The 12,046-nt window shown below is 34.2% G+C and overlaps 1 protein-coding gene across 1 annotated transcript in view; it reads right to left on the reverse strand.

Moving 5' to 3' along the window:
* The window catches only part of LOC120636002 (gamma-aminobutyric acid receptor subunit beta-like), a 62,650-nt gene extending 51,234 nt beyond the window's left edge, over nt 1-11,416 (reverse strand). Inside the window, exon 1 of the mRNA XM_039907230.1 lies at nt 11,285-11,416. Within this exon, the coding sequence (XP_039763164.1) occupies nt 11,285-11,361 (77 nt within the window). The 5' untranslated portion in view covers nt 11,362-11,416. The remainder of the gene's footprint in view (nt 1-11,284) is intronic.
* Nucleotides 11,417-12,046: the final 630 nt, after the last annotated feature.

Consider the following 12,046-nt stretch of genomic DNA (forward strand, 5'->3'; position numbering starts at 1 on the left):
AAAATACCCAGTAATGTCTAAATATTAAAAAAAAAACAAGTAAAACGTACAAAAAATTTTCGTAACAGGTACCTACGATATTATACTACGATATTATATACAACTAACTACGATATTATTATTTCTATCAATAAACTTTTTACTGAATCGTGTAGAGCGGCCGAGTGGCTCGCACGAGCGCCTCGTTCGAGCGTGCACGCTTAAAGTATTACGTTAGGTAGCTGATTTAATAACGAAGCTTGTAGACTGTGGCAATTACCTGCCCGTTGTTTACGCGAGTGAACCAGCAGGGCACTAATTACTATTGTAATATTCTAAATTTAAAAGTAGCTGCCTGATCACCGCTGAGTAGATTTTAGTATGTATAGTATGTTATGTGTATATATTAGTTTATTATTTTTTATATTTATTATTATTAGTATTTTATGTGTGTAATCTGGATAAGTATTTGTGTGTACTTGTTCGTAAGTAATAATAATAAGTATAATAATAATACTAGTATAATACCGCTAGATAGCAACTAAGCGATAAGGCCGCCCTTTGTATCCTACTTTTTAAGTTTATTTATGTTGTGTCGATTGTTTTTATCTATCTGTGGTGTACAAATAGAGTGTATAAATAAAAATAAATAAATAGATTTCGATGAAATTCCGCACTGACTCCGTCATAGAAAAATGTTATCCTGAGAAAGGAAATAAGCTACTCTTTGTCTCTACAAAGAAAACCTGGCCAGGAAGAACACGAAGACGAAATATAAATATTTAAATGAAATTAAAATTATTTTTTGCATTCACCTACAATAGCATTCTGTGAAATAAAATCTCTCTTATATCATTCCCTTGTGTGTTCTTTCGCATGAATCCTATTTGCTTTGTTTCTGCAAATTATCGCCTCTGGCAACGCTTTAATTAATAAACAAGTAAATGCTGAAATTATTTTTGTGGTTTACTGTTTTATCATCGTTTGTGAATGAGTTAAAAGAGCGTCCTTTATATAGAATAATGTGATTGCTATAATTGAATTACGACAAATCTTTAAAAGGTATTCTTCGGTATTCAACAGTAAAGAGTTGTGAGATCCATGTAATACCAAGTCGGTTACTTTACAAAGTACCTAGTTAAGGGACTTTCTGTCTTCTGTGTGGGACAATATCAATACTAAGAATATTTAATTTTTTAAATAAAAGAGATTGACTTGGCAATCACATTAAACAATCTTATTTAATATAATATGTAGTACTTGTGAGTCACATCGTGTTTTCATGCGATCTCACAAGACCTCTTTTATATCATCCATCTTAAAAAATAGAGGGTACACACGGGTTTCAACACCCAAAAACATTTGAAGCCCTTTGAAGTGGCGAGCAATCAGGGTGTAGAGCAAACTCTAAACCTTTCTCGTAAGCTTTTTATAACTCGAACTAGAGATTTCCCATTTTATATCATCAGCCCGCCTAATCCATAACTGAACCCACAGCCTTGGACTCAAATCGTTAAAAACTGTTCACATTCACTTTATTTTATGCCTGATGTATGATGTTCATGCCACGAGGTGATAACATCTAACAGCACGCGAATGTCACCCGACCACAAATATCAGACAACAACGATTTTAAGCTACTAGCGCTGGCTGATACTCTGGTAAACTCTCCACTTCATGCAGCATAATTAACGATAATTACCCGGTAATATTAACAAGCTCTTCAAATTGCTACGATAATAGAACCTTGACACTTTAATAGCTTGTTATCGTAATTCTAACTACAGGTAGTCGATGACTTTGTCCGCGTGTTATTACACCTCTAATTATATCCGTGGTTTTGGATTAAGAAACTATCTTCGTAAAGGAAGTTACAAGTGTTATGTTTTTTTATCCCATAAGATTATAGAATAGAAGGTTTTAATCGGATTTTATTCAACGAAATCATTGTCTGTCTTTAGTGTTAACTAAGTTTATAGAAAATAGCTCAAAATTTTATTGAGTAGTAAAGTGGAACAGGGACACTGTAGCTTATTGATCATCATCATCATCATCATATCAACCCATTACCAGTCCACTTCAAGGCATGGGTTTCCTCCCACAATTAGAAGGGGTTAAGGCCGTAGTCCACAACGCTGGCCCAGTCCCATTGGTGGACTCCACCTTTGAGCAAATTATGTAGAACTCTCAGGCATGCGGATTTCCTTAAGATAATTTAAAATGAATGATATTTTAATAACTTAAAACGCGCATACCTAACTGAGAAAAGTTAGAGGTGCGTGCTCGAATTCAAATTCGGCCCCCCGAATGTGAAGTCAACCTACTGCGCTATCACCGCTTCGCTTATTTGATAATAACGCCTTATCACATCCTTTTTTCTATCCCCTATTAGAAGAAGGTCGGGCTAAAATCCGTAATAAAATAACATTGAAGCGCAACAGTTTAACAACTAAGTGTCGCCATTTATTATTTATTGAGAATCTGACGAAGAACTTTTAAAAGGAAGTTATATTTTAACGGACTGTAGAATTCAGCGCAATAGCGCTTTACTTTGAACCATTAGGAACTCACGGCTGGAAAGAAATACAACCGACTCGCGTTTTTGTATTCCTATTATTGTTGAGAATTTTTGCGTGTATGCATGCTACTCTTGGTTACTCATTAACTAGGGAATCGCGTGATGTTTTGGCCTTAGCTCTGCATTGACGTGTAAAACTTTTTTTTTTTTTTTTTAATAAACGGAATAGAAGACCTTCATGAAAGCATAAAAATAGTGGTTAAGTGAGTATTACACAAGATTGCACATGCAGGCGCCATTATTTGTATGCGTTTCTAAACATTAGTGAATTATGTTTTCATCTATACAAGTTCAGCATTTCTTATTGAAGCATTTGCTTGCGAAATTGAAATATGACATCAGCGATTTCAATATGGCCAAAATCATGACAATATAAAAAAAATGATATATACGTGCAATCAAAATTACTCAAGTGGCTTTTAGAATCGCTTTAGAAAAGTTTTATAAGCTATGGTTCAAAAGTGAGATTGGAAATAGTTCATAGAAAATTGAAGTAAATAAATAAATAAAAAACAAATATACTACCACAAAACACACCATCTAACCCCAAAGTAAGCGCAGCTTGTGTCAACTAAGATGACTGATGAATATTTTACTTATCTATATACTTATAATAAAACTGTAACTAAAAGATTTCTGTACATTTCATGTATTTTGAAAATTTTGACCGGGGGATGCTTTATAATCGATACCGAGTCCAAAACAGATTTTTATTTAATTTTTGTCAATTGCGTAGATTCGTGAACGGTAAACGTTACGCCAAACGAAGGAAATATGTAGTAAGTGTATCCAAATTGTTTCTTTAAACTTCTATAAAACAGTCCTCGACAACATACAAAGTCGCGATATTATATAAATCCCCATTCACGCAATACCATTCATATTCAACACTCAAACATTTTCCTGTTGTGGCAGTCGAAACCACGGCCTTGGACTCAGAAAGCAGGGTCGCTGCCCACTCCACCAATTGGCTATCAAACGAAGTCCTCGATTCCATAACATTGATTTAGTTGAACATTGAGTGGTTTTAGATAAAAAGGGAGGTGGGGAATGCTTTCTTTTACGATTTTCTTTAATTTTTGTAATATTGAGCCTTTTCAATTGATATATGAATAATTCTTATTAATATTATGAATGCGTAGGTGTGTTTGTTTTCACGCCCTAACCTAGGAACTAATCAACTTAATTTTTTGCGTGAAAGAACGGAGAGTAACACAGGCAACATTTTATCCCAGGAAAACAAACGTATCCTGCGGTATTTGTAAAAAAACATAATAAACGCGGACGCAGGCAACAGCCAGTACAAAATTTTTGTCATCACTTCTTTTACTGGTCTCCTAATTAAACCCTAACACTAAATTTCGCTTAGTTATCGTTTTACGCTCCGCCACCAATCCGCACTGGGCCAGCGTGGTGGACTACGGCCTTAACCCCTTTTTATTTTGGGAGGAGACCCGTGCCCTGATGTGGACTGGGTCGATATGATGATGATGATCGTTTTTCGCTACTTAGGTCACCTGACTCTACTTACGAGTATGTACCAAATTTACACTTTTATTTCTATCGACTCTCGTAGCCATTATGAGATTTTCTCTGTGTCTCTGGAAGTCCTGGTGAGATATCAGCTTTGAACAGGTGAATTGTTTCGGCGATTTTTATCCATTATGAGGTACGGAACTCTTAAAAAAACTTGTATCCAAACAAACCTTTTCAAATCGCATGCAGTGGAAAAATTGTTCGATTTATTTTCCACTTGTATGCACGCTATCCTAACGTTTGATTGTAGTAAGCTAAAACAAAAACTAGGGAAATGGGCCAAGTGCGCATCGTTTGCTTTTTATACATAACTAATGTTGATGTAACTTGACCCGGCAGGTTAATTTCCAATATTTATCAACTCGTTAATTAAGTTCGTTTTGCCTAGACGCTATATGTCTGGTACGACCCTTTAGTGGGCTACGACATCGCGTAACGTACTTTCGTAGCAGTTTACATGTTTTATTAGCGCGTATTCGTCGATTATATCAAATTTAAGACTGATGCATGGTTTGAGAATAAATATATAAGTATACTAAAAAAATACACACATCGCCATCTAGTCCCAAAGTAAGCGTAGCTTGTGTTATGGGTACTCTACTAACTAAACTAAAATAAGTAACTGATGAATAATTTTATGAATAATATACATAAACACCCAGACCACGAAAAACATAAATGTTAATCGTATCATTTACACAAACACTGTCCAGTTGTGGGAATCGAACCCATGGAATTCGGAAAGCAGGGTGCGCTGCCCACTGCGCCAATCGGCCGTCAAAGAATGTACATGAACTGAACTTTATTTTTGCCTGTCCGTCTATCAAATCCTAAGTAAGTATGTATAGGAACATTGTCAAACGCACTAGAACATTGTGCAATAAATTTATGGCTCTAAGCCGATATAAGCTGACTCCATTCGCAGACTAAGGAAAATCCCGTGGGAACACTTTTATTTTCCGCCATGAAAATTATCCTACAATTTTTATTGCGGAAAATAAAAGAGTAATGTACAACGGATTTCAATATAAAACTCGATTCAGAAGCACCTAACGTATAGAGGTAACAATTAACTTCGTACTTTTTGATTATTGTAACTTTTTTTATGGTTAGTTGTATGTTTTTTTGTTAGAATTTTTTGTGGTTATTATTTCTAGTTCTGTGGACCAAACTATTTGACGGACCAAGCGGAAAACATTGCAAGGAAACGCAGGATATTAAAGAAAAACGTCCTGTAACGTGCTGCCCTGTGTCCATCAAAGGCTTAGCTGCTAAGATTCATATGCCTGTAATTACGGCCAAATGGCGCAGTAGGCAGTGACCCTGCTTTCTGAATCGAAAGTTATGGGTTCGATTTCCATAAATGCAAAATGTTCGTGAGATGAACATGAATATTTTTCAGCGCCTGTGTTAAAATATTCATCAGCCATCTTGGTACCCATAACACAAGCTACGTTTACTTTAGTAAATTTTATTTATTTATTTTATATTTATTTTTTATATTGAACATAAAAAAAAACATTCTAATATGATCATAACCGGTTAAACATTCTTGCCGACTTACTAACTGACAAAAAGCTGTTCTTTCATGAAATCCATTCCACTACAAATAAAAAGATGATACTGCTCAATATGTATTGCATTATTATTTCATTTCATGTCTCATCGTTTTATTGAATGTTTTCTCGAGAATTAACACGTATAAACAACGTTTTCATTAGTGCCAAAATTTACGTTTCAAGCAAATTAATTTCCTCATTTCCTTTCATTTAAATCAAAGTAAGTGGAGTTAACATTAAAGAAACATTTACATTGCGTTATTATGTTTAGTTGTGTCATCCAGTCTTCCGTCGTCGCGAGGTAATTGGAGTGCTGCAGTATTCTTCAGTTAGAATCTACGGGAACTATTTTACACGTTGTTTATATGTGGCTGAGATGACTATGATTATTTACAGTTGTTTTCTACCTACGTATATCTCTGATAGCCTGGTTGATGAAACGGCAATAGTTTGGACTCTTCGGAGTTATGTGCGTTTCAAGTAATCATATAACTAAAATAATGTTTTCTAGCAATCTCATATACTGTTAGGGCCGAGAATAATTTAATAATAAATTTGAGTCCGCTCTAACTGTCCGTTTTAAATTACTATACCAGCAAAAGATGTAGTAAATTTTTTATCAATTTTAACGACAAGAATTTTAAAGACTGACACGCGCATAATACCTACGCTACGCGACGCGTACCTAATAAGGTGACAGGAGTCATATGATTTTAATTTTGCATGTATCTGATTTCTTTCAGTAAAAACGATGACAGTGTTTTACTCAATAACTATTAGGTTTTTGGTTTCCGAATAAGTCTCAGAGACTACATAATGTACCTCATAGGCCTGTGAAGTATTATTTCGGTTTTCATTTACACGATGTTTAATATGGTTGGCGATTTCCTAATTATTTATTCTAACGTATTACTAACACTGTATTCTGTCTGCCACGTAGCAGGTAATTATCAAGAATTCCATAGATCAATAACTAATTAATATTGATCTAAAGAACGCTTGACATGTTTACTATGTTGACTTCTAACATGCATGTCCGTTTGCCAGGGTTTATACCTCAGTAACTTGTATATTAATAGACTTTTAAAAATTTATAAAAATCAGACTCCGAAGAATGAAAAAAAACCGCAATTTCGTTTACTTGGATGACTTATTTTTCCAGTTAACTAGTTATTTTTCAAAGTAGATAAGTATGTTATTTTTTCCACATAGATTATTATAATACTATGCAGAAAGTAAAGGGCTTATAATATACACTTTTTAGATTTATCATAGCAGTGGATTGCTTTGGGATTTTAGAATCCGTAAAAGCGGACCACCTAAAAGAAAATCCTCGTTGCTTGCAAAAGGTAGTCAAAAAACGGGCTATCAAAATCCTGATTGACGCGAAAGCCGAAAATAAAATGTGTCCACATTTCTCTCGTTATTTTTGTGCGAAATAACGTGCAATGAATGCAGAGATTTGACATATCAAAAAGAACAAACACGTTTTTCCGATTCAACCCGTTTTTTATTTCCGGATGCTTTGGATTTTAACGAAGTTTTCGTTTACTCAGTTTTCGTAGCAAGTTTTAACTGGTAGCCGGCTATCACTAAAATAGGGTTATTTTTTCTTGAATCGACCATTTTGCGCTCTTAGTTCTTTTTCTATTGAAATTTTACAAATATTTTCATCATTAGCGTATTAGTCAGGAGCTCGACTTCCCTTTCGGGGGTCCGAGTTCGAATCCCAGCACGTACCTCTAACTTTTCTAAGTTGTGTGCGTTTCAAGTAATTAAAAATTTCACTTGCTTCGCCGGTGTAGGCGGACTGCATGCCTGAGAGTTCTACAAAATGTTCTGAAACGTATGTGGAAACCACCAATCCGCACTGGGCCAGCGTTGTGGACTACGGCCTTAACCTCTTCTCATTGTGGAAGGAGACCCGTGCCCTGTGGTGAGCCGGTAATGGATTGATATGAAGATGATCATCATTATTACAGAAGCCATTCTTTAAGAGTACGATAAGTTATCGCCCCTTACATTGCATAATACCAGTTATACATAGCCAGTCCATATTTAAGCAACGTGGAGTATCTATGGGCTGTATAAAAAAAGCGAATTCGAGCTAAGAACTGGTTTTCAAGTTTCGGTCAATCTATGCTTAAAAGTGAACCTGGTATAAGCTCTATACCGGTTAATTAATACGAGTCTTATATTACTAACTTTTTCTCTTATGAGGTAGGCCGTGGGTAGCACTGTTATATTAATATGCTAAGGTTTAAAAACTGCCTGCAAATTAGGCCTCATAATAAACGTACACAGTTCTTTTGTATTTTGTTTGTTCGCTAGAAAACAAACCTATTCTCTCGTTTTGAAACTCGTTGATTTCGATCAAGTTATATAATTCAATTTCTTTTTGACGATCTTTACGATGGTACCTACATAAAATAGTATTATATCTCATCTTATTGTTCAAAATCCATTACAATATTAAAGGCTGTTCCATTTACTTTCAACTTTCATGTTTATACCGCCGAATGTTGTTTTAACCTAATTACTTGTGCTAAATGTAAAAGTCCCGCAAGATGGAATAAGAGAAAAATAGTGGGACTATCACAATTATCAAAGAGTTTTTCCTTTAAATATTTAAAGGCAATTTAAATATAGTAATTTTCCATTTCAATTTATTAACACTTTTCCGTTGTACAAAAAAAAAAAACAATTGATTCCCGCGACTTTAAATCGCGCCTAAGCTGTCTATGTCCCAGGCTAGAATACCAAGTTTTTCACTGAGGAGAAGGACATGATGTTCTTACTAATGATCAAAATCTCAATATAAATATTTTTTATAAGTATCTGTTACTGATAAACCGAGCTACTACAAAATAATTCATACTATTAGTATGGATGCCAAAAGTGTTGATAAATAGTAATCTTTTATTAAATGAGTTTGAATTATTCGAACGCTATACAAAAACATTTCATCATTCGTGTTATGAAATGAACAATTGTACAGGCACGGAAAAATTATTAAATCAAAATTTATCAAATTATATATTACTAGAGGTGCCCTGCGGCTTCGCCCGCGAAATTTTGGGAGGCAGCGTACTGCTACATAGTCTACACCTATAGTTATATATGAGATTGTGAGATTTTTTCACATACATTTTTTTTCTTACGATATTTTATTTTTCAATGAAAAATATACTATGTTATTTCTAATACCTCCAACAATATGTATAAAAAGTTTCATGAAGATCGGTCCTGTAGTTTTCGCGTGAAAGCGGAACAAACAAACTTACATTCATATTTAAAATATTAGTAGGGATTTGTGTGACTCAGCAAAACCAATATTTAAGAACGCTTGATAGGTAGATATAGATTTCATTTGATAACCCTAAATGAAAAGAGATTTTTTTGATATCGAAAAATATTGGACACATTTTACAGACAGGTTTCGCATTGCAAGATCATATGCATGTTCAGATTTTCCGATGAAATGATTTTGTGTTCAATGGAAGACTTACTTATTTTTAAATATTTAGACGTTTTAGATTTTATTTAGTTTTACATAGTTTATATTTATAAAACAAATGTAAAAGAAAAATTTTGCAATAAATTTAACCTTTCTAAAACCAAACTATTTCTGCCTATGTGTCTGTCGTCACACAAAGTTCATGCGAAATTTATTACAGAGCTTCCATCCAGGAGATTCGGACATAGCATACTTTTAGTATACGTTGGATACCGGCAAATAACACTGGGATTTGCGAAAAAACTGTTGGATGATTATAAAGCTTGAGATAAGATCTTCTTCCGGCTTTATATGCATGCCCAAATGGATCAAAAATCTAAACTCTTTAACTAAATAATAAATGTTAAACGCAAGTGATGATGTAAGCATTACTATTATTGTATTTAAAATACACGAAAATTCTTCAAAGTTTTTTTTTTTAATTTAATCTATTTGAGTGATATGTGAGTCAAGCCTCCACGGTCTATTAAACAGCTACGTTTTGATAATATCGTGAAAATTATATCAACCTTATCTTATATTATTACTATATATATATATATACAATTGCTATAAACTATTTAAATGAGTAAAATTAATGAGTACTTAAAATAATGAAACACTATGGACAGAAACGTTTGATGTTACAATGAATTTGCGTGGGTTAGATTTCGTATTGTTTGCCTTTGTTATTTGGTTTGTATTTTCTAAGGAATATTAAGTAAATCCTATTTGAAACTAGCACTCATTCTTTCTGAGAGGGTTAATAGAGTCAAAGCCGCTTCTATCAAATCGCAAAAATGGCCTCCAGCAGAAGTCGATGGAGACAGTTGAGATCAACGCGAAGTTGAGATCTCACCAGGACCACGATCTTCAGTGATGAAGGAACGACCATAGAGAGAGAATAGAGTCAAAGTTCACCTGCGTGGATTGTGAAAAAAAAAGTCAGGGGTTTTTTTAATTTTCAACATCTATTAATTGCTATTACATAAGGTTGATGGTTGGCCAAAATTATATAAAATAACATTTTGCGTTAGAAACTTCGCAACCCAATACACAAAATTCAACAGAGACTAAGCAGAGACTTTCTATGTATTGGAAGAGTATTGTGAGCACTCGTTCAGTAAAAACAATATTATAGAAATCATCCTATAACTTGGGATCCGTAACATTATTTGCGGGCATTTTCTCGTAAGTACTCGTATGGCCGCCAATTCGTATTTTATTATCATTTGCGCGCTTTTGAAAAAACGCAAAGCTAGTTAATATTATAAATGCAGTCCGCCTAAAAACAAATAAAAATATATATATATCGTTACTATTTATTTTTAATTTTTTATTAATTATTGAAATTATTCAATAATTACTCGCAGAGCAAATACATTGTTAAAAAAAGCGAATATATTTGTAAATAAAAAATGTGTATTAGTATCATTAATAACTGTTAAACAAAATTTCATTTGTTTATTATTAAATAATGTACCGCTATGAGGTCTTTATCTTTTGAGGCATACGTCGATGCGCAAAAGATATGCTTTATTGTAGCGTTACCCAATTCATACGCAAATCAATAATATTTACCACCATCCAACAAATATTCGGTGAAAGTTGAATTTTTCTATTAATAAGAATACTCAGTATTCTAAATATTATTTTTTCTATAAATCCCCTATGTATACCGAAATTTATAGAAACACGCCAAATTCGAACTCCGGTACTTGCCGCAGCACTAAGTTCTGCGCATGTGACCTTCTGTTCGTAACTTGCCGCATTCGTTAAATTGAAACTTTATTGAAAAACTATTTACGATTTTTGTAACTTAGGCTACAATAAGTATTATTTATCCATTCTATATTGTGTTTATAGTACCGTACTATAAGTTTTATCGTAGTTATTTAAAACAAAACTTTAGAGCGCTCACTTTCTGACGTCATAAACTAGTTTTAGAGTTTATAACGATTTTAAAGACGAAAAAGTTGTTACATTCCATTGCAATTTTAATATTAAGTGTAGTTTAATTGATGAGAAGTGTATTTTGTGTCATAAAATGAGAGAAAAACAGGAAAAATTAAATTAAGCGTGTCCGCCATCTTGGCGCGAATTTTGATTTTTTTTTAAACGTGCATTTATACTCACGCAACATAATCCGCAAGGGGCAGCAAAGCGGCTACTAGAGCTAAGAGTAGCGGCACACCGTGCGAGCGGCCAGTCATTGTGCGCGAGTTAGCCACATGGAACCGAGTGGCAAAAACACTGACGCTCGCACTGTCGCCGTCGAAGTCTTTCGGCGAACTAGCGAACACGCCAACTCTTCGCCCGCCCTGTCGGCCTCATGGAATCCTATTGATCCACGACCTGGTTGCGTTACCAACCACCGCGCCGTCGCACGTCTCTCTCTCCCCTATTCATTATAATGATGGGGGTGGTACAGTCGCAATCTGACCACAAGGGTATCGAACCCCAAATCTTCGATAATAAACTTAACTTCTTCACTCATGAGAAATAAATTGATAAACAAACAGTCAACCAACCGTTTTGTTTATATACAATCACAAGGTATGTTTGCTTCAAATATAAAAATAAAAAGTAGACTTTTATTTTCGAGCATCGAGAATTTTCATAACTGGCTTTAAATTGCAAGATACGCCAGTTATAAAACAACAACATTCCTCAACGCTCAGTTATTCCAGCAAAAGATATCAGCGCATTTAGTTCCTGTAACGTCAGGTTGCAGGTTCGTAAATTTATAAGCAGGAATTTCATTTTATAAATTGAGCGATGCACAACGCCGGTACAAAAGACATAAACGGTTTCACAGCTTTCTATATCAAATTTATTGTTGAAAACAATTTCAAACAGATATTCATTTTATTTTTATCAAAAAGGTATCTATTATAA

Source organism: Pararge aegeria, chromosome Z (assembly GCF_905163445.1).
Source record: "Pararge aegeria chromosome Z, ilParAegt1.1, whole genome shotgun sequence".
In the NCBI taxonomy this organism is placed as follows: Eukaryota; Metazoa; Arthropoda; class Insecta; order Lepidoptera; family Nymphalidae; genus Pararge; species Pararge aegeria.